General features: G+C 38.9%; 1 protein-coding gene across 1 annotated transcript in view; it reads right to left on the bottom strand.

Moving 5' to 3' along the window:
- Positions 1–12,322: 12,322 nt before the first annotated feature.
- LOC120528747 (tigger transposable element-derived protein 1-like) overlaps positions 12,323–24,447 on the bottom strand; it is a 35,498-nt gene continuing 23,373 nt past the window's right edge. Inside the window, exons 2-4 of the mRNA XM_039752892.1 lie at positions 19,095–19,262; positions 13,397–13,526; positions 12,323–13,335 (exon numbers count right to left, since the gene is read on the bottom strand). Of these exons, the coding sequence (XP_039608826.1) occupies positions 12,323–13,335; positions 13,397–13,526; positions 19,095–19,262 (1,311 nt within the window). The remainder of the gene's footprint in view (positions 13,336–13,396; positions 13,527–19,094; positions 19,263–24,447) is intronic.

The raw sequence follows: 24,447 nt of genomic DNA on the forward strand, positions 1-24,447 counted from the left end.
GCCAAACACGTTGATGCTGAATGAGTGAGACGAGACTTCCTGGTTAACACTGCATTCAGCATGCAGGAACTTAACTGCGTGCTCTGATTGGTTAGCTTCTCAGTCATCCGCCAATAGTGTCCCTTGTATGAAATCAACTGGGCAAACCAACTGAGGAAGCATGTACAGGAAGTAAAAAGACATATTGTCCACAGAACCTGTGAAGCAGCGAAAAATCCGTGTTATATATTTACTTATGCTTTCATATAAAATCCATGATAGAGTGAAGCTGCGAACGTCGAAGCGCGATATAGCGAGGGATTACTGTACAGGTTAAAACTTGGCCCTTTTTTTTTGAAGGCGCGCGCCCAGTATACCACACGTGTTGTTCTAGCACACGAGTCGTATTCCAAACAAAGGTCGTATACCAAGCAAAATATTTCGCCTCTAAACAGGACGTATACCAAGTTGGACTTATTCCAAAGCAGACGTTTACCGAGGTACCACTGTATCTTTGTTTTAAAAGTTTAAGTAAAATTTCAAAGCAAACAATTCACACAACAATAGAGAAAAATGCTTAACTGTGCAAATATGAGGTGATGCGGGCTGTGCTTCTGCAGGGACTTCCCAGTGGAACCTCAGGTCATGAACGTCTCTGAACACGTACAAAATGGGTTATGACCAAAAAGTTCACCAAAATTTTGCATCTGTTCACGACAACACACTCAGGTGACGAATAAGCCAATGATTTCCGCACGTGTTCAGTCTCTCCCTGTGCATTCACTGTGAACTCTTTGTGCTCTACTTTGTTTCCCTTCCGGTTTGTATGCTCCGGTGATTTACGCACGTGTACAGTCTCTCTCTGTACAGTACATTGTTTTCGGTCAGATGTGTATCACACAGAGGGACTTTGTTGGTATAGCGGGTCCACAGCTCACATCAAGAGGCCAGTTTTAAATAAATAATCGCCGCGCTTCCAGCTTAGCAAGGGGGCGTGGTGGTTGATTGCTACAGCTGCCACTTCCTCTTCATAAATAGAAGCGCGAGGCGGCTAAAGGGAGGAAAAAGAAAAGAAAGACGGAGATTGCGGAGTGAGGAAGGAAGCAGGAAGCAGTGTGGAAATAACCAGAGTGAGCAAGAGGGAGAGAGAGCGAGCAAGAGAGCGTGTGCTCACAGGCAGGTAGGCAGGCAGCTGGACAGTGAGCCCAAGCCATGTTTGGCCGACACTCGGTGGGGCAGAAGGAAGCGGTCGCTCCAGCTGAGCGATCAAGGAGCTGGAGTGACCAGAAGAAGGACGGCTGGCCGAGTAAGGCCAAAAAGGCAGTTAAAGAATGCACCGGGCTTGTTTTTAAAGAGACTGCTTTTAGCATTGTTTTAACCTTGTTGTATTTAATGAAGACTTTTTCCTATTAGATTTTAACCCCCACTTCACTTCTGTTTTTATGGTATTATTTATTTATTGAAGGATTTTGAAAGCACTGCACATTATGCAATTTGGACATTGTTTTTGATTGTTGTTTTGTTGATTTCAATAAAAGCACTTGGCACTTTTTGCACCATTCAGTTGTTCCATTGTAGTGCCTCACTGTCGTGCTCATCGGTAACATTACCCATGGTGACGGGTTTAAGGGCTCCCGGAAGTGAGATGTGAGCATCCAGCGAACCCGCATAGTCACAGACTTTACCTCAAAACTAATCTCCTCTCCACCCAGTTCCTCCTCACTTCCTTCATGCCAGAACTCGAGTCATGCAAGGTTAGTTTTCTTGGTTGTTTATGGTTAGTTTTTGTATAAATTAAGTATTTTTCAAATGTTCATTTTTTTCCCTTTGCTTAAAACTCAATTAAAAAAAGTGTTTACAGCAATCGGTTCATAAGGCTATGATAGGTTGCGACCAGAGTTTTGGAACAAATTACGGTCGTGACCTGAGGTTCCACTGTAGTTACCTTTGAAAAGGCTGTACAAATCTAGTATAATGAGCACAACTCGCACCTGAACAAACATGAAAAACGTAGTACAATAAAAGCCAAGAAGTTCTGCTGTCAGCTTATTTTCCTGATCGCTATCTTTTGAAGGAACTAAACAAATAATGAATCACCCGAACAAGCACAGCTCTCTGTTACACTTATTACTGGTGCAGATGATATCACTAAACAAGGCAAAATTCAGAAAGATAAAATCCAAACTTTAGCTTAGTCATTAGTTAATGTTAATTTGCTGAGAAACCAGGCATTACATACTAGAACTTAAAAGTAGAAGATAATATACAACGTGATTAATCCACATCAATGTTAGTGAAAGCTAGCTTTGCTTCTGTTTAATGAGGGGCCTTATGAAGACTGAGCACACGCAAAAAGAGGCTTGAAATGTGGGTATGCTACTTTCTGTGCAAACTTCAAGATTTATAAAAGAAAACGTAATCGGGGAACATGCGTTTATTTATGGCAACATTGACCCATACTTAAGCAACATTGTGGAGAAACTGGGAAGTGACGACACCCTTGATCAAGTACAGAAATGCAGCCAAACCAGCAAACTGACAACTTGCATACGTAAAAATTCATATCACCAAGCTGTTATTATGTGCTTTGACATGACAAACATATTACACTTCAAAAGTGTTGAAAACGATGTACAGACTTTATTTTAGTTACCTTTTAAACAAGTCCATTGTTGAGTATTTGCATTGAAGAACTTTTTTTTTGCCAGTTTATATTGACTAAATGTTGTCCTTCTTAAGGAACTGTCCGACACATCAGGAATGTCTCACCCAAGTCCAGCTCCATCAAGCCTGCTGTACTAGAAATCATTAATCGACCGGTGAGGAACTACATCCAGTTTTCATAAGTTGTGGGTGCATACAGTATACATAACACATAACGTGTTTTTGCCAGCATAAAAAGGCACTTTGCAGTAGTGTCTGGTTCTCCTAATGTAACAGGAGCACTTTGCTGTACTCATATTGCAAAAAGGAAACCTAACAAGAATGAAGATACTTTTGTTAAGTGCAAGCAGTTACATTACATTAACACACAAGTTATTTGTCAGGCCAAGATGTGACTAAGAAATGTATCTACTTATACAAACTAGCTTTGACAGATGTGATGGTAGCATGGTGGCAGGCTTTTTGCTAAAGTAACTGGTTATACCCCTAATTTTTCATATGGCCTGTGCTATTCTTTGTAACGCAGTCACGTTATTACATGTGCCAGGTAATAGTGGCTACCTGCTCAGACGCTGGTGCCTTATGCTTTTTCCTGACCCCAAAAACATGGAGGAAAAGTGCTATAAAGCAGCACATGATCTTGCATTCTCAGTTGCGGAGCATAGCCAGAAACTCTTAAATGCAGGTAGCGGGGTCTTGACAGGTCAGGAGTAAGGCTGTTCTACAAACTAATGAAGTTCTGCAACATCATGATTGTATATTATACTAACAGCGATGCCTCTCCATAATCCTTCACTGTGACTGTGACATGCCAAAACAGAACTTTTCTTTCTTTTGAATTTTCTTTCTTTATAGTCATTCCACTGTGTGTTCAGACAAAACATATTTATTTATTTACTTACTTATTTATGTTATTCATTTACTTTAAAAAGACAAATTTATGTATGAGGTTGATTAGCAAGATCCATATATGGCAGTTGCAAGACATCATTTGATGCGTGATCTTGTAGTGTATGCATATTTAAAAGGTGAGTGTGATTTACAAGGGTAAATTGTGTAGAAATGTGAGCACGCCATGTTTTATAAATCTGAATTTTTTTTTGGTGTGTACATATTTCCACACTTAGATCCACATAAACTTTTATAAATGAGGCCCCAGGAGAGGGAGATGTCCATGTAATGTAAAGTGTCCATTCTTGTTAATTCAACTAAGGCATTCCATGAAAGTATGCACCTTCATACTTGAGCGCATTTTACATGGTGCTGCACTTTCATATGATGTTTTCAGTGCATCTTAAGAACTGCCTGTTCCCTCTGTCCCCTTCACATTCTAAACACTGCATTATTATATTACAAGTTGCCTGACATCCCTCCAATTTGAAAGCCATATATCACCTGCCTTTCTCAAAAGCTGTACAGCGTCTGTCTGTGCAAAAACTGTATAGATTCTGCATCGCCCTAGTACAGGAGCTTTCTTTTATACCGTGGCTTAATGTCTATTTTTCATAAGTTACATATCTGAGATGATTTTTGGAAATAAACATTCTGAATGTGGATGGGAACATAAAAATTAACAATGTTGGCTGATCACAACAAGAGAAAACATTATATACATATGGACATACTGTATATGATGCATGCAGTGAGAGCTAATGCTTATACATTGTAATAGAATAGTAGCAGACAGCGTAAAGGTTTGGGGTTTTCCGGCCCCATATATTGCAGACAATCCACAATAATTTCAAAAAGAAAGCAGGTCAAAATATAAACAAAACAGTTCATATGCGCGACGCCCTTCAGAGGCGTCGGCGGCCATTTTATAGGGGAGGAGCCGGAAGTGGAGGAATGCTGGGAAGGAACTGTGAGGGAGGATGGGACTGCTGACGTCAGGAAAGATGGCGGAGGAAGGGCGGAAGTGGACGTACTGCGGGAAGGCTATGATGGCGGAGCGTCTCTTTCCTGGAAGACAAAGGAGAAAGGTTAGTACCCCGCCACTCCCTGCTGGCGAACGTCTTTCGAAGCAGTTCAAGGTCCGTCCGCGGCCTCCTACTCGCGCATGCGTGACAACATGAATTAACCAAAAATGTATCTCAGACATTCAGACCATCAAACTGCAAAATACATTAAAATTTTTAAATGTCTGAGTGGTGCAGATTAGACACAATTGAAAGTTATGTTAAAAAAGCACATTTGAAAATATAACACAGGCTTCTTTTTTGTTTACTGACATTCATAATCTGACAGTGGCCCTTCACTTCAATTACATTTAGGAAGCAACGGTATGCTTTGACAGCTATCTTTTAGGCAACTTCTAGGTTGTTCGATGCCCTTTTGAAAAGTTTAGTATAAGAATTTGACCACCACTAATTTTTATCAAGTATGTAGTATAGTAGTATAGTATACTAGTATATAAGTTGAGTATGAGTTTAAATACTTGGGATCAACAGTACAGAGTAATGGGGATTGTGGAAGTGAGGTGGAAAAGGGAGTGAAGACTGAGTGGAATGGGTGGAGAAGAGTGTCAATCAATCAATCAATCAATCAACATTTATTTATATAGCACATATTCATACAATAAAATGTAGCTCAAAGTGCTTTACAAAATGAATAGAGAAATAGAAGACACAATAAAAGATAAACATAAGTCAACATTAATTAACATAGAATAAGAGTAAGGTCCGATGGCCAGGGTGGACAGAAAAACAAAAAACTCCAAAGGCTGGAGAAAAAATAAAATCTGTAGGGGTTCCAGACCAAGAGACCGCCCAGTCCCTCTGGGCAATCTACCTAACATAAATCAAACAGTCCTCTTTGTATTTAGGGTTTTCATGGATGGACCTGATGATGATGGTCACGTAGACTTCTGGCTTTCAGTCCATCAATGTTGGTGCATCATGATGCTTTGAGTAGGTGGTGGTGGCGCAGGCCGCCACCACAAAGAAACCGGAAAAAGAAACAGAAGAGAGATTAGGGGTCAGTATGGATTTTAGAGCCACTGAATAGTTATTATGAAGAATTGAACATACAGAGTATCAGTATTAAGTTAAAGTGAAGTTATAAAAAGGCCATGTTAAAGTAATGTGTTTTCAGTAGTGTTTTAAAGTGCTCTACTGTATTTGCCTGGCGAATTCCTATTGGCAGGCTATTCCAGATTTTAGGTGCATAACAGCAGAAGGCCGCCTCACCACTTCTTTTAAGTTTAGCTTTTGGAATTATAAGGAGACACTCATTTGAAGATCTAAGGTTACGATTTGGAATATAACGTGTCAGGCATTCCGATATATAAGATGGAGCGAGATTATTTAAGGCTTTATAAACCATAAGCAGTATTTTAAAGTCAATCCTGAATGACACAGGCAACCAGTGTAGTGACATCAAAACTGGAGAAATGTGTTCGGATTTTCTTTTCCCAGTTAGGATTCTAGCAGCTGCATTCTGCACTCGTTGCAAATGATTTATGTCTTTTTGGGTAGTCCTGAGAGGAGTGCGTTACAGTAATCTAGTCTACTGAAAACAAAAGCGTGAATTAATTTCTCAGCATCTTTCAATGATATAAGAGGTCTAACTTTAGCTATGTTTCTTAAGTGAAAAATGCTGTCCTAGTGGTCTGATGAATATGCGATTTAAAATTCAGATTACAGTCAACAGTTACCCCTAAATTTTTTACTTCCGTCTTAACTTTTAATCCAAGTTTAATTCTGATAACCTCGCTGAATCCATTATTGCCAATTACTAAAATTTCAGTTTTCTCTTTATTTAGTTTGAGAAAATTACTATTCATCCATTCAGAAATACCAGTAAGACATTGTGTTAGTGTATCGAAAGAGTCGGAGTCATCAGGTGCTATTGATAAGTACAGCTGTGTGTCATCAGCATAGCTGTGGTAGCTCACGTTGTAACCTGAGATAATCTGACCTAACGGAAGCATATAGATTGAGAATAACAGCGGACCCAGGATAGAGCCTTGTGGAACACCATATCGGATATCATGTGTCTTTGAGATTTGATTACCACAACTCACAAAGAATTTTCTCCTGCCAGGTAGGATTCAAACCAATTTAAGACACTGCCAGAGAGGCCCACCCATTGACTAAGGCGATTTCTAAGAATATTATGATCAATGGTGTCAAATGCAGCACTCAGATCTAAGAGGATGAGAACAGATAAATGGCCTCTGTCTGCATTTACCCGCAAGTCATTTACTACTTTAACAAGTGCAGTTTCTGTGCTGTGATTTGTTCTGAAGCCTGACTGAAAAGTATCAAGAATAGCATGTTTATTTAGGTGGTCATTTAACTGCATAATGACTGCCTTCTCTAGAATTTTACTTAAGAAGGGCAGGTTAGAAATGGGTCTAAAATTTTCAAAGGCAGAGGGGTCAAGATTATGTTTCTTAAGTAGGGGTTTAACTACAGCAGTCTTAAGACAGTCTGGAAAGACCCCGTATCTAATGACAATTACTATGTCCAGAATATTGTCAATTAGCGCCTGATATTTCTTTGAAAAACCTGGTTGGTATTGGGTCAAGGACGCAGGTGGAGGGTTTCAGTTGAGAGATTATACTATGTAATTCAGGTAAATCTATCCTGGTGAAAGCATTTAATTTGTTTATAACGGAGTACCGGGCTTTGGAGGTTCTGCAGTGTTGGGGAGATATACTATGTTATCTCTAATATCATTAATTTTTTGATTGAAAAATACAGCAATGTTCTCACAGGTTTCACTGGAAGTATTCTGGAGGCATTCCCTTTGTGTTACCTGGGTTTAACAGACGGTCAATTGTTGAAAATAAGACTCTGGGATTACTAGCATTGTTATTTATAATATTAGAGAAATAGCAGCCTCTCAAGACGGACAGTGTTATTGTATTCTGTTATTTTAACCTTCAGTATCTCATAATGGATAGTTAGTTTAGTTTTCCTCCATTTACGCTCAGCTCTACGACATGTTCTTTTTAAATCAGACACTCTTTGGGTCTTCCATGGAATAACAGTACTAGAGGATTTTTAACTGTCTTTTCAGGTGCAACTATGTCAACAGCAGTTCTTACTTTAGAATTAAAGTTTTCCACTTTACTATTTACATTATCCTCGCTATTATAGCTGGCATTATAAACGGACTGATTGCTTAGAATAGTTGTAAGCTTTAAAGCTGCTGATGAGTCAAAGAAGCGTTTTTTAACAAAATGCTTCTCATGAGCGTTTTCTATCTTTATTTCTATATTAAATAGTAGAAGGAAATGGTCTGATAGACCGATATCAGTGACCTGCTTTATATCAACTTTAAGTCCTTTAGTAATCACTAAGTCTAACGTATGACCTGCTTTATGTGTAGGCTGATTTACGAGCTGCCTCAAATCAAAAGAGTCCAGGAGGTTCATGAATTCCTTTACCTTTTGGTCACACTGATTGTCGACATGAAAGTTAAAGTCGCCGACTATTAAGAGTGCGTCATAGTTTGTAACTAAAATTGACATTAAGTCAGAGAATTCCTCAAGGAAAGACGCGTTATATTTAGGAGGTCTATACACGGATAATACGAGAACGTGAGAATCTCCATGAATAACAGCGCGAGATACTCAAAGGACTTAAATTTACCAAAACTAACATCTTTACATTTTAATCGCTCGAGTAAATGTTTGCCAAACCGCCCCTTTTCCCTGGCGGTCGCACGAGTAAAACTGTAATCCGAGGCGCAGATTCGATTAAAACTGCCGCCCCATTGGAATTAAGCCATGTTTCATTTAGCAATAAAATCAATGTTTCTATCACTAATAAGATTGTTTATAAAAAAATGTCTTGTTAGTTAAAGCTCTAACATTTAATAGTGCCATATTTAATGTTTCTGAAGGGCAGAGCTGAATTTTATGCGTGTTATGGTAATCGGAACAAAAATTAAGTTATTTTTGTTAACGCTCTGTGTGTACTTTTTATGTAATCTACAATCCGTTTTTATAGTCTTAATGCAGTGTTGATCTGAAGTAGTAATTTCAATTAAATTATTGGTGTTTATGCCGCACTGCCTAGATTTTTTACGTGCATTAAGATTTGTTATTAGATTATTAATGATGTGCACTTTAACGGAAGACTCTGTTAAGCCATTATGTCCTATCAAACCAGTAGCATTACGTAAGGGGTTAGCAGTAGAAGTAGACAGTCAAGATAGACGAATTACCTTAGCGATGTTTTCGGAGAGGACCCGGGCGCCAAATCTATTCGGATGCAGTCCATCCCGCTTGAAGAAGCGCCTTTCCCAAAAAGATCCCAGTTGTCTATAAACCCGATGTCTTGATTCTCGCAGAAGCCTCTCAGCCAGTTGTTTAAACCCAGCAGACGACTGTAGTATTCATGCGATCGTCTGACGAGAGGTAGTGGACCCGAGATGAAGATTTTTGCATGGGGTCCTCTCCTTCGTGTCTTCAACTAGTGCTGCGAAGTCAGCCTTGAGAACCTCTGACTCTCGGTGCCTTATGTCTTTTACGCCGGCATGTAGAATGATGGATCCAATTGCCCTCTTGTGCTTCTGGTAGAAGGTCGGCGCCCGCCTCATCACATCTCGAACTCGAGCACCGGGAAAACAAGAAACAAAGGATTTTCGATTAGGGCACGTGATATTCAGGTTTCGTACAATGGAATCACCTACCACGATTACATCACCCGGGGTTGAAGGCAGACTGGGGACGCGGAGAGGGTCGAATCCGTTCTGGATTTGAATGCTCGCCTGTGCCGCTGGAGGTGTTCTAGCCTTGAACCCCCGCCTGCAAAGCTGAAACCCGTCGAGGTCTTCATCAGCGTTGTCGTTGTTCCTACGAGGCGCGGGGGTGAAGCTTACTTGCCCTTGGACTTGAGCGGCACGAGGTGGGGTTGATGTTATGCCGACTTCAGTTGTTTGGTGTGGTTTGTCCAGCAGCCAAGTCTTCAAGTCTCTGAGGTACCTTCGTCTGGACAGGAGTTTCTGAATCTGTTTGTCGAGTGCCTGGAGTTCCTCGACAACGACGGCAACGTGATTCATCTCACTGTCGGCCATTGTCTGCTTCTACTTCCGCTTCCGCTTCGTCACCTAGGAAAGAAAGAGAGAAAGTTAGCCACCAAAGTCAAGAGTAATTTGTGATAGACGATTATCAGCAAGAGTGAAAGGGAAGGTCTACAGGACAGTAGTGAGACCTGCTATGTTATATGGGTTGGAGACAGTGGCAATGACCAGAAAGCAGGAGACAGAGCTGGAGGTAGCTAAAGATGCTAAGATTTGCTTTGGGTGTGACAAGGATGGACAGGATTAGAAACGAGTACATTAGAGGGTCAGCTCAAGTTGGACGGTTAGGAGACAAAGTCAGAGAGGTGAGATTGCGTTGGTTTGGACATGTGCAGAGGAGAGATCTTGTGTATATTGGGAAAAGAGTGTTAAAGATAGAGTAGCCAGGGAAAAGGAAAAGAGGAAGGCCTAAGAAAAGGTTTATGGATGTGGTAAGAGAAGACATGCAGTTGATGGGTGTAACAGAACAAAATGTAGAGGATAGAAAGATATGGAAAAAGGATGATCCGATGTGGCAACCCCTAATGGGAGCAGCCGAAAAAAGAAGAAGAATATATAGTGTAGTAAAGTAATGTGGATTTGCGACAGAGATTGAATCATCTTGTTATATCATTATATTATTAAAATAATATCCAATTTCCCCTACATTGATTAACATGAACAAAACAATTAGCAAGTTTCATGGACAATTGAAATTGGTGGCTGAGGAAATTCTGTCAAAAAAACTAGGAAAAGTTACGAAAACACCAATATACGTTGTCACACACATGCGCATGGGAGGCAGCTAAAGGGCTTGAGTAAGGACAGTTCTGAGACATATCGGGATGTGGCAGAGTGCACTGACTCTTTTTCTCCCTTGCCTGCAGACCATTCAGGGGAGATTCCACCTGGTCCTCTTGATGTCACTTCTGGGATCGAGCCAATGGAAGGAGACCTTGCCGGCTCCGGCCCCTGTGATATCACGTCCGGTCTTGGACCAGTGGCAGAAGACCTACGTGAGCCCGACCCCTTTGACTCACTTCCTGTTTTCCCTTTTAAAAGCCTCCACCTTTTCCCTATTCCCTCAGTCCTGTTTTGGACTTGGTTTTGTGCACATCAGTGCTGTATCTATTGAAAGCTACTTTGCAGCCAGGAAACCAGATTATACGGGTGGCTGCCCCAAACCTTTATATGACTCTGTCTCGAGTTTGTGACAACATATAGGTAATATACAAACATTTTCACATACGCCGGAATGATTATTCTGCCTTCTTTTTTTCTATTCATTTATTTTAACACGTTTTCCTCTCCCAGCCAAATCAAAGGCATTTGTTTTTCTTGCGATACCATTTGTCTGAAGACAAGTTTTTTTAGCTTATTCCTATACTTTCATTGTTAATAATTTTGTGGTGCCTGTCTCAAAGTCTGTGAAAGTTGCAGAAGTAAATTTTGTCTGGTTGCCTTTAATTTCATTATATACTTTAGATAGTATGAGAAGGACGAATCTTGCAACATTCCAACTGCATTAAGCATTGCCAAATTTAAATGCAAGGATACTTTAAATTTGAATAAGCTATGTACAGTAATCCCTCCTCAATCACAGGGTTTGCGTTCCAGAACCACCCGCAATAGGTGAAAATCTGCGTAGAAATCATATGTTTGTATGGTTATTTTTATATATTTTAAGCCCTTCTAAACTCTCCCACACTGTTTATAAATATTCCCACACTGTTATACAGCATAAACCCATTATATTCTCTTAGTTATTAGGCAAGATTCATTGAAATTATGTATGTAAACACACTGTTTATATACTACTGACAAACATACGTATCGTATATCACTGAGGAGTTTTATTTAATACATAATACAGTTTTAAACATATTGTAATTGATTAGGTAATATAAAAATACAAAGTGAAAAATCTCTAACATGTAAATGCTGTACATAAAACCAAAATGTTATTTTAAAGATACTGTGGAGCGTCTCCGATATCATAGATGTTACAGCCATTACGATAGACAAGCCACTGGCAAAAAATACCTACAATGCAAGAAACATTGTATAAAAATGTGTGTACATTTACAATAAACGTACATACATGTACTAAGTATGTAGAAAATTAGTAATGGGTACTCACCAACAATGACATGATGACTTGTCCAATAATGATGACATTTACTGCACTGTCACAGCTCTTCTAAAAGAGCCTCTTCAGGGAACTGTGTAGCACCACCACCGTCATCTGGACTTTCTTCTTCCACTGAAGGCATACTTTGCAGTGTTTTGCGGGTGAGGAACATCGTGATGGGCAGTTGCTGGCACTGCTTTTTCATTTGTGTAAAGAGGTTCCTATACACTTCCGTGGCACCGTCAATAGCATTTTTAAATTGCAAAAAACGAATCATTTGCGGGTCCCATTCTTCGACTGATGTCTGTAGATCTTTTGCCATTTGTAGAACGGTCGCGAGACGCTCAAGAGTTAGGCCGGGGTCATCTTCTTCCTGTGCTGGGTCTTCTTCTTCCTCGCTCGCTGACTTGGTCATCTCGGCCAAATCTTCTTTGCTCAGCCGCTCGGAGTGGGCATCGAGCAGCTCGTTGACGTCATCACAGGTCATGTCGTTGAATCCTTCTCATTCCTAGCAGTTTTGCCAGCCTGACTGTCTTGTCAACCACCGAGTTCTGCAGAAGAGCCCTTCTTGTCGTGCACAACTTCTGGCCACAATTTCTTCCAGCAAGCATTAACCGTCCCTTTCTTTATATCGTTAAGGGCCTTCTGCACGTTCACCATACACAATGTGATCATGTACTTACGCCAGTACTCCTTCAGGGAAAAGTCATCATTCCTGTCCATTGCCACGACCATGTGTTGCAGGCTGTTCCTGGTGTACAATGCCTTGAAAGCTCGGATAACTCCTTGATCCATTGGCTGAATCAGTGACGTCGTATTCGGCAGTAAGAACTCTATTTTTACGCCTTGGTAGGATAAATCCAAGGGATGACCTCCAGTATTGTCCAGAAGTAAAACGACTTTGAACTCCAGCCCTTTCTCTGCCAGGTAGATCTTTACCTCCGGGATGAAACATTGGTGAAACCAATCCGATGTTAGGCGTTTCGTAATCCAGGCCTTCATGTTGTGCATCCAATACACAGGCAGCATGTTTTTATTCTTATTGTTCAGGGCACGGGGGTTTTTGGACTTATAAACGAGCCCAGGCTTTATCATAAAGCCCGCAGCATTGGCGCACATGACCAGCGTGATGCGATCTTTGTGAGCCTTAAACCCCGGGGCTTTTGCCTCCTCCTTCATGATAAAAGTATAAGACGGCATCCACTTCCAAAATAGCGCTGTCTCATCCATATTAAACACGGTTTGAGGCCGATATCCACCTTCCTTAATGATCGCCTTGAATGTGTCCGCGACATATTTCTCGGCTGCGGCTTTGTCGGAGGCAGCCTCTCCTTGCAGGTTCACACTGGCCAAGTTGAACCTTTTTTTGAATTTTTGAAACCAGCCCTTGCTGGCAGTAAATTCACAGCTCTCGGTGGGGGATTCAGCAGAAGTTCCAGGTTGAGGATCGTCATCTAGAGCATCTCCGGCATCCGCAAACTTATCATAAAGTTGCTTGGCCTTTTCTCGGATGATATTGGTGTCCACGGAGATGTTCTTCTTCCGGCAGTCTTCAATCCAAATCCCTAAAGCAGATTCCATCCGGACTACCGCCTTATTACGTCCACTTACAATTCTTTTCTCCGCCCTGGTTAAAGGACACTGCGGCCGTAGATCGTATGCTCTTTTCATCCTTCTTAATATAACGAACCGTAGACTCGATGCCGTAGTGGCATCCTACAGCAGGGTAGCTTTTCCCTTCCTTCAACATATCCAACAATTTTACCTTTTCAGCAATTGTTAACATCTTCCATTGGCGCTTGGGCACGGCCCCAGAAGCAGTAGCAGCAGCAAATCATTTTGTAGACATAACGAAGGGCTTGACTACAGTACGCACAAAGAAACACGTTGATACTGAATGAGCAAGACGAGATGCCGGCTTTAAGCGAAATTAAGCCAATCAGCACCCAGGAGCTTAATCGCGTGCTCTGATTGGGTAGCTTCTCAGCCATCCACCAATAGTGTCCCTTGTTTGAATTCAAATGGACAAACCACAGAAGAAGCATATACAGTACATGTACCAGAAATAAAAAGACCGCAGACATCAGTGAAGCAGCGAAAAATCCGCAATATATATTTACATATGCTTACATATAAAATCTGCAATAGATTGAAGCCGCGAAAGTCAAAGTGCGATATAGCGAGGGATTACTGTATTCATTTACTATGGTGGCCTAGTGGTTAACACCGCTGCTTCACTGCTCAAACAGACATGGTTTGAATCCCAGCCTGGTGAGCTCAGCTCATTTAATTGATTGTTGTGTGTGTATGTGAGCCAATGTTGACTTCTGAAATGGGTCCAGTGCCTCCATGATAGGATCCAACTCTCTTTGCTATTAAGATCACAAAATGAATAGAAGGATTATATAGTTCTTGCAGAATAATAAACTAAACCTTATTTTAACTGCTGATACACAGTACCTGTTTATTTAATGCTAGGTATTCATATTAAAATTATAGGTATAAGAACATTAATTTGCCAATATAAGGCAGGAATTAAAAAGGCCCTGAGTCACTAAGTCTACAGGTTCTGATTTAATGGTTGATATTAAAGATGTGATCTCTTGTCTTTTCTGTGACCAGGGCAATTCAAAGATCAAACAAAAGCGCATTCCCATGAGGAGCTTACTAATTAGCAGGGCAGGGAAGTAAATTTGATTCTCTGGAACTAATCAGGACAAAAATCAAATTAAAAGTAAATTGAATCATTCAGACAGATTTTCCAAAGATTCACAGACAAAGAGTTTTATTATTTAATGATTTTTTGTATCCAGATTCATAAAATAATACACACTTCTGTTTATTAACGCTTTTAACTATACATTTCTCATTTAGTTTCATTATACATAAAATTCATTTTAGATTGTGATTTTTGCTTTGATATCTGCCACTTGCTTCGTTAAAGAAGCACTACAAAGGGTTTTTATGCAGTAATATTTTCTTATAGTTTTTGAAGTATTTTAATAAAACAGCAACTTTTTGCTAATGTGTGCACTAGATGTTGTCCATAGAGACAGTAGCTTTCAGGGCACATGATGCTGATGCCTTGGGCTATCAATAGGTCACTATATTATTTTTTGAGAGAGGAACAGTACATATACAGCAGCCTTCTCACAGTTAATGTTAGAAGCTGTTAAGCACAAAGAATTGAAAAAGTGCCTGAAAAATGTCAGACCTTTAAGTATTAGGCCACTACTAGTTATCTAGACATCAAGCATTTAGCAAGGCAAAGGTTTTGTTTTCTGCTCCACTTGCAATCATTGATGCTTCAGTTGTAGCCACTGTTGTATTTTATTTATGATGACTTGTAATCCTCTTGTCAGCCTGGTAACTTTTCATCCTTCGGCATGCCTTCCACCAATGGTCTGGCTCTTCGGAAATCTTCACAGGTCAGGTATGTTATCAGTTTTGACTGAAAGCATTGATCTTGAATTTCATTGAGCATACTGTCTTGTAGTACTCTTTAGAAAAGAAAAAAGAAAAAATACAATTCTGGCAGCTAAGGCACAGCTTTCTCTAAAGTTGAGTTTCCATACAAATGTGAAGGAATGATGAGTGAGATAGAGGACAGATCATTTGAAATATGAGTATTTAAAATAGTAAAAATTATAAAGATTAATTACAAAAGCCACTTGAAAGCTGTACTTTGACTGGGGGCATACAGCATAATGGAAATATAAACACAGTTTATTACGGTCTCAGCACATCTCATATAGTATAATAACCAAATGGAACGCTAAAGAAATACAAATTATTTTTAAGCATAGCAACAGCTCCGCCGCATGAATGTTTTATGCCATACTCTTCTGTTATGGAGACACAGATTTGCTCAATTTGGGGGTTGACTTAAAATTACAGGAGCTTTTCTGCAGATGGAGTTATTTTACAGGAGTTCAGGAGGTGGGAGGTGAATTTTAAGGCAATATGGTGTGGTAAGTACTTTACCCTACTGGTATTTCCAGATGATTGTCCGCTTCATTAATCTTAGCTAATATCCGTGAGCATTTATTTAAACTATTGTAAGTGTAACTGAAGAGAGGTTAGGCTTAAGCTATTCTGCTCACTAGTCAAATCTCACCTGGAGTACTGTATATAGTTTTAGTCTACATACTATAAAAAGACAGGGGGCATAAAGAAAGTCCACAGAAGAGTGACTAGGCTGATTCGGGGACTAACATGTATGAGTTATGAATAAGGACTGAAGGAAGTGAAACATTTCAGTTTAAGTAAGAGAAGATTAAGATTAAGAGGTTATATGAATGAAGTTGCTACTTTTTACTTTAATTTCACACAAATAACAAAGTTTTTCTTCACACAAAGGATCACAGGCACACAGAGTAGCACTTTAGGGACCTTCTAATCTCAGCTTGGCGATATTTTTAAGAATCTAGGCAAACAGGTTGGGTGGGCTTGTTGGGCTGAATGACTGGTTCTCATCACAGTTGTCCTAATAGCATTCTCATTCTCAAACCTCTGTAGTCCAATTTGGGGTTGCAAGGGGACTAGAGTATCCTGGCAGTGATAGGTGCAAGGTAGGAAATTACCTTGGACAAGGTGCACAAGTCAATTGCAGAGCCCACTCATACTCACAAAAAGGAGATGTGGGAAGAATACCAGAGTACACAAAGAAAAATCCATGCAGGTACAAAGACTCCACAAGAGCACAGGAATTGAACCTAGAAAGTTCTATCCACTGAACCGCCAATTGATGCCTTAAGTGATATTTAAAAAAAAAAAAAAAACCTAAATGTCAATTTCATTATTTAATCTGAGAATTATGCATCTTCACTTTTAGAATCAGTTTCACTGAGAAACACATATACAATTCATAACCCTCATTAGCAGTGATGAACGTGCAAGTAACACAAACACTGCATATTCTACCAATGTAGCCAAGACAGATAATTTCAAAATGCTTAATTAAAGCTAAATTTTACTGTTTGGAACCTTTGTATTGATAAGCCTTCTCCTCTTCAGAAATTGTACAAAGATATGGTTCACCAACTCCTAGGATTACTAAAATAGTTAATCCACTGCCCACAACAAAGGTAAAAACTACATTGCTTCTCCCACATCCAAAGCCTCCATTCCAATAGTCTGTCATAAACTTTCTGGGGTGGCTGAGCAATGTGATTTCTTCACAAATTAAATTAGAACTGCTAGTACCTCTGGGAGTACCATATTTCCTGAGCCAAAATAGATGGCACAAAAATGTAAAAAGACTATCCTCCTTAGAGTTGTTCACCATGTCAGAGTTTTGCGGAAGTTTGAGCAGTGTCATCTTTCCCCTTAGAGTTTATTGACATGTATTTTTTCTCCATATAAGAGAAGAGGGCCAGCATTAACATTAATATGTTGTGTAATAATTTAAAAAAATATGTGAATTGAAAAAAATTACACCAGGTTTCAAATGATGGGCCGCAATTTGAATAACCCTGACAGTTTTTTAAAATCTGTCCGAATGCCCAGATAGGTGCCTAAAAAGAGGACAGGTCCAGGAAAACACAAACTTATGGTAATCTGTATGGAAATATAGAAGTACAGTGGAACCTCGCTTTGCGAGCATAATTCGTTCCGGAAACGTGCTCGCAATCCAAAGCACTTGTATATCAAAGTGAATTTCCCCATAAGAAATAATGGAAACTCAGATGATTCGTTCCATAACCCAAAACTATTCATATAAAAATGATTAATACAAAATATAAAGTAAAAATACATAAAACAAATTAACCTGCACTTTACCTTTAAAAAGAATCATGGCTGGTGTGAGTGAGTTTCTAAACTCATGTGAGATTCTACCCAAGGGGACGACACGCGGAAGAGTCTCCCAAAGCAATCGCAGTCTCCCAGCGCTGTAACAGTTCGCTGTATAAGCGCATCCAAAAAGATCGAAGACATGCTATAAGCGCCAGCCGTCAATGGGTGATACAAGGAACATTATAAAGATCCTGCTACAATAAATAACAGCGCTGTTGCTGTTTCAAGCTGAATAAAGCTGGTGTTGTTAAAGTACTGAGACTCAGCTTCGTGTTTTGGGGCGCAAGATGGGGACTCGCACTTCACAGTACACACGTGTGCGCGTGCATACACACACACATACAGTCACAATGCTGTAGTAAACAGTATACGCTCGTACGGATGTTGACTATGAGTGATGAACTCAGACGGAGAATAGGAGACAATTGAGAGAGGGAGAGAGAGAGAGAGAGAGAAACCATCAGCTCAGTTGTGATCACATGACGTTCAGCATACTACTCGTATTGCAAGAAATCGCTTGTTTATCAAGTCAAAATTTATTAAAAATTTTTGCACGTCTTGCAAAACACTCGTAAACCAAGTTACTCGTAAACCAAGTTACTCGTAAACCGAGGTTCCACTGTACTGTCCTTGTCTTCCACACATTACATACTGTAAGTCTGCTAACCAAGACTCCTCAGGTATATCCAGTAGTCCCTATGGTCTATACTATCCATTTAGCACTGATATTGCTGAGCTCCACAGTCATTATATTATTATAAATCTAACTCCACCTAAAACTTTGAAATGTGCCTGCTCTGAGGAGAGCCTGTTCAATTTAACTGTTCCTCAATAATATCCCTAGCTGATGGAGATATATCCTCATTCATGTTTAGAACAGCCCAATTCACATTCCTTCTATAACCTTTTGAGTTATCAAATTATTTGCCACAACACATTTCAGGTATGCTGCCGCCAATCAGCTCCTGCACTTTAGTTTTTGTGTTTGCTGCCTTTTTGACTTGCTAGTTTCAAATCCTAAATATTTCTACTTAACATTGCAAGGAAGACTACCTTAGGTAATTTGATAGCTAACCTGTTTTTATGTCCATGAGGGGCCCTCTGTTTTGCACCATTACAGGTCTCGGTCATATCACCATTCAGCAACCTCTCATAAGAAGTCATGAATTCAACACATTGGTTTGAAGGAAATGTTAGAATTGAACTAATTCTAAGTATCCTAGGTCATTGCCGTGTCTCTGGATATTTTCATCTGTTCAGTTGATCCTCAAGTCACCAGAGGCAACTCAGCACCAACTAGTGAACGTCTGAAATATGCAGCTATGCAGCCTTGATGTACAAACCTAAACACCAGTTATTACACAAAATGTGGAACATATACCTACCCAAGAAACCAATAAAAAATGTCAAGTCCTTAATTTATAATGGTGTGCAAACACCAGTTTCCTAGTCGTGCATATGCTGTCAGCCTGGGTTAAGTTTCTGCTCTCTACCAAATTCCCAGCAGTATTACCTGAGATGTAGCCTTCGAGTCTTGAGCTCCCTTGTACTCTAAAAGGAATTCTGGCATCAGTACATCAAAACCAGGAAACATCTTGTAACAAAGTTTGATGTGGCTGCTGTACTTACAGTAGAATCTAGCTTCACGAAAATAGAGCTGCACAAAGGACAGAAGACCATACTGCATGTCAAAAAATAGTGAAACAAAGAGTGAACTAACTGGCAACCTTGAGCTGGTGTATTTTTATGCCATCAGTAGAGGATTACTTTATGAGGACCCTGGAATACTTTGCTGCAATACAGACAATTGTTATGATATCTCCCAAATGAGATATTTGGCAAAACAGCCAAAAACGATGTATAACACAAAACTAAAGTTTTTCAGTAGTTATTAAAAAAATCAATAATAAAGATAAAAATGTCAAAATATTCAGAATACTGATTCAATACACAATAAATAATACAGAAAAGAAAATGTTGAAACATAATGCTTGAAGAATAGATAAACCAGACAAATAATAGAATAATACTGAAAAAAAGAATGAGAACTATAAATAATGCCAAAGCAAAAGGACAAAAAATGCAACTAATTAACAAAACTGCAAAAAAACTTAACAATTAAACCTTAACTCCAAAATTCTAAATTGAGCAACACTAAACAGCAAAACTATAGTTAAAAAAAGAAAATCCTGAACTCTAAATGGTCAAAGGATAGTAGACTTTAAACAAGAAAACAAAACACAAAAGGTAGACACAACACGGCTGCAAGAACAAGTTAATACAATACAAAGACATCCAATGATCTTTAATACAACTCTCAGGTAACTGCTAATTTGATTGACAAAGAGGAATGCATAGTGAGGGAATAAACAGAGAATGTAAAACAAAACAAAATCAAACCAAAAGTAAGGAACTAGAAATAATTACAAAAATATAGAAAGACATGAAAAAAGACAAGACAAAGCAGAAATGCTAACCCTGCACACCACAAGGTGCAACAACACCTGGTCAACAGAACTCAAAGCATGTTCTCCTTACAACTATAGCAGTGAACATTCTTCCTTTGATCTGAATAATGGGCACATAACCCCCAGCTCTTGAGATGTTACGAATATACATTAAATCATCATCAACATTAAAGCTCTAACCCACAGAGGCCCTGCTGTGACATTAAGGTTTCTATATGATGTTACAAATATACACTCAAAGATGCAGGCACTAACTGAGAAGAAGAAGAATGCTGGCCCTGGACAATTTACAAGGAAAAGCAATAGGTTTACCCACTATCTTGGCTTGCTGAGCAGAAATCTTGCAAAAACTTTTAAATCTAGAAACAAATATTCACATTTCATATGATAATTTTTTGACAATAATGAAAAGGGAAATATAATTTAGAAGAGCCCTCTAAGGAGAAAGAGAAAAAGAAATCCGGTCTGCCAAGAGGTAAATATATAAATATATATTAACTAAACTATATATGTGTGTGTATGTGCATCACCCATTGACGACAGGCACTCATAGCACAACCACGATCAGCTGTAGCACTGTGAGCCTGTGGTTGCCCTGGTAACGGATAAACAGTCTTCCACAGACATGCCGATAATGCTAATCCTGATCCATATTGAGGGGCAACAGTCTTAGCAAAGCCATACTTGCCAGCTCATACTGTTGGATCAGAAGACGTTCACAGGAGATATAATCTAGGAGATATAATCCTCTCAGTGAGACTTGGGTCTTGGGGTCAGGGGTCATCTCCCAGCTGGTCTTTGGTCTTGCCCATAAAACCTCCACAGGAAGGCGTCTGGGAGGCATCCATATCAGATGCTTAACCACTTCAATTGGCTCCTCTCAATGCGGAGGGTCAATACTTCTACCCCGAGATGCCTCTATATATAATTTCTTTAATATTTGAATTATGAATTAATTGTTAATGTGTTTATCAAATTGAGCATTTTCAGTTTATCAAAAACACAGAATATAACATGGTTATGTGACAATTTGTAGAAGAATAGAGAACTTCTTGAATCTAAACCCATGGGTAATATTGTAACTAGGAATGCTAGTTAGGTTTAATTTACAGTGGTGTTTTCATTGATGTTTGTAATAACACTGTCATTAATCTAATTCATAAATCCAAGTAAGAATCTCATTAATAGTGCACACATGACAATGAAACTTGGACTTGAACTTCAGTGGGAAGAGTCCTTCTTGAAATGTGCAGCATCTCATTTGTTTGCCATCTCACTCAAAGAGCTGCCTCTGAGCAGCATACTTTAAGTTTGTTTTCCTCTGTGAACCTTCTGTGGATTCTGCTGTACCCTGATATGATGCAGAACTCCTGCGTCCAGTACCACATTCTTGTAACACCCATTTTGTTTGCTGTTTCATATCATTTGCTGTTCCATCTGTTTTGTTTGTCTCCCTATGGGGACTTTTATATTCTTTTAAGCCAGGACTTTGTGTCAGTGCTTGCGTTCTTTTTTTCTCCCACTTCAGTAATAAGAACTCTTCATGGTAGTTTATTGTTTTTCTTTTTATGGCTTCCATTTCTGGAAACTTCTCTGTTTATGTGTCTGACAAAAATACACCCACTCTCTGCAATCTGCCTGTGTTTATATCTGTAGTTTCTTACTTTTATGGATTGAATTCCAACACTGCAAGTAGAAAAGTGACATAATGTCTGCAAAAGTTCTTATTTGAATATGAATATAAATTCATCTATCTATTGGTGAATTTGATCATTTGAGCTCATTGGCACATTATTAAAGACTGTATATCTAAATGTTAGAATGAACACTATTTTTACAAGAATGAAATACTTTTTGAGATGTTATACAAACAAAAACTTAAAAGGAAAATTGTTAGTGAACAGTAATAAAATTAATTCTGAAGGAATCTGAGGTAAACCCTTTTGCAGCAGACCTTTAGAAAGATAAGCATTAAATTTATGAGCAAGGCAAGGTGATGGTTAAGAATGTAAGTCACAAGGTCTGTGCAAATTAGACTTAGTCTAATTTTAGCCTTGTTTTTTTCAGCAAGTATCGGCAAAACTACTTAACAAGAATGTCGTGCATCTGCTGAATTTAATAGGACTAGCTTCCTGCTGCATCTGTTATGATCAAGCTAAGTAGGTTTAAGGGTGTACACTTGGCTTGATTTTACCTGGTTAGTATCTTTATGAAGCATTGATCTGGCATGATCACTTTATTCATTATAAAGAAACATCCTTTATTGATCACTTTTAAATACATCCTCATCCTTCCAACAGTATTAAAGGTACTTTGGAGCTCAGGTGATATTTTGAATTGTCTTCACTGACCTGAGCAGATTTTTTTCGTTTTTGTGTTCTTATGGCAGGCAAAAAAATAAAACAATAAAAATGAATCATTATGTACATAAGAAGAATTTCCATTTATATTCCATATAAACCTCTTTCTTTTTTTCACGTTTCTCACATATACCATAGATTTCCACAAAAGTTCACAGGGGCCATAGTAAAAATAAAGTTTGGCTTAGAAAAGTAAATAAATTAATAAGCAAAGGGCTAAAAAATAAGTACAGTCAAGAGGCAGGCAGGGGTCAGGAAACCAAAGGAAAATATGACTGCACCAGGAGTGAATTAAAAACAACATCTCTTGAAGTCCTCCTCTACCATACCTTTCTAAGCCCCTTAAATTATGCTAGAAAAGTCAACAGATGTTTGCAACTGAAATTTGCTCAAAACTAGGAAACTGTGAGCTGGGTGCAGCCATCTTTTATAAAGATAAAGAACTGCCATCATTGTGCCATGTGACCTGCAATGTCAATAGCCATGGCATAAGATGATAGCAGTGTCAGTGACAAGACCTCATAAACTGGTGTTGCCTGTGAACAAAACAGAAGCCTAAAATGGCACTGTGAGGACTTTACAATTACTGAGATAAGTTATTAGCATTGTAAAATCTTAAAAGCCTGTTATTGGTAAATGGAAACACTCCAGCAGATAGTGCTGTATAGAACTGCAGCAAATATCACAACCACATTGTCCAGGTCAATGACAGGATGGACTGGGGTTGTAATACAGAGAAACTACATAAGAAAGGGCTGAACAGACTCTTTTGTTCTAAGTGACTGCATTTCTTTAGTGAGTGTAGTGACATCCTTCACATCCGCTACAACTCTGTGATGGCCAGTGCATTGCCCTTGCTGTGGTGTGCTGGGCTGGTAACATCACTTGAAGAGAGGCCCACCAAATCAAAAAAAACTAATTAAAAGGGCAAGCTCAGTTATGGGACAAACTCTGGACCCTGTGGAGGTGGTAGCAAAGAATAGAATTAAAGCAAAACTGAGTACCATTGTGAATAATGGTGCATAACATCTCTCGGACACACTACCACAGAGTACTTTCAGCCAATGAATTATTCAGCAGAAGTGTGTCAAGAAATGCTACAGGGGCTCCTTTATACCAACAACAATACATCATGTATAATGCCTCACTGGGACTGTGGCAGACAAGTCAGAAGTTTCCTTTCTTTTTAAAATTTCTTCCTTTTAAGTCACTGTGTATGTTCAGACCATAGTGTGCGTGTGTGTATATTATATTATATTATATTATATTATATTATATTATATTATATTATATTATATTATATTATATATGTATGTGTACTGTATCTGTTTATGCATTTACTTAATGAAAGAGCTTCTGTAAAAAGACAAATTTCCCCCAGAGGACAAATTAATATCTATCTATCTATCTATCTATCTATGAATATATAAATGTACTAAAGGTGGACAAAGTATTATGTAGTGAGAAAATTTTTAATTTGAGTTTTTAATGGATTAGTAGGTGTTTTAGTTATTCCTGAATACAATTTAACCACTATTGGAGTGATATTTGTCTACATTTCAGGATGTGAGTCTTTGGACTTGACAACACAAAAGTGAATCTCAGACTCTTAATGAAACTTGGCACGGTTAATAGCACTGTTAAATCCTACAACATTTTTTAATTTTCAGTAAAATCACTGTACAGAGAGAAGAGGGTCAGTGGTGCCTCTCAAGTGAATGGTCATTGAAGGACTGCTTGCTTGGCCAGTATGTTTCCATAGTATATTAGGTTGCAGCATACATGTGATGTTGTTTTGGTGTAAATTATCTTGGGATGCATATAAAAAATATAGTTGGATATTAGAGGCCATTGACCAACTGGAAAAAACACTTCCATCCATCTGACACAGACATTTTTCTGTGATATGCCTGTAACGTACTGGAAGAACTTCCAGTTCAGCTTTAAAAGAATCTTTGCTCCTCTGTCAGAAGAGTCAGAGTTGAGGTGAGTAGGACAAAGAAGATAGGATTATGTGAAACTAATTGTTTTGTGAATA

The sequence above is a fragment of the Polypterus senegalus genome, chromosome 4 (genome assembly GCF_016835505.1).
Source record: "Polypterus senegalus isolate Bchr_013 chromosome 4, ASM1683550v1, whole genome shotgun sequence".
Lineage (NCBI taxonomy): Eukaryota > Metazoa > Chordata > Cladistia > Polypteriformes > Polypteridae > Polypterus > Polypterus senegalus.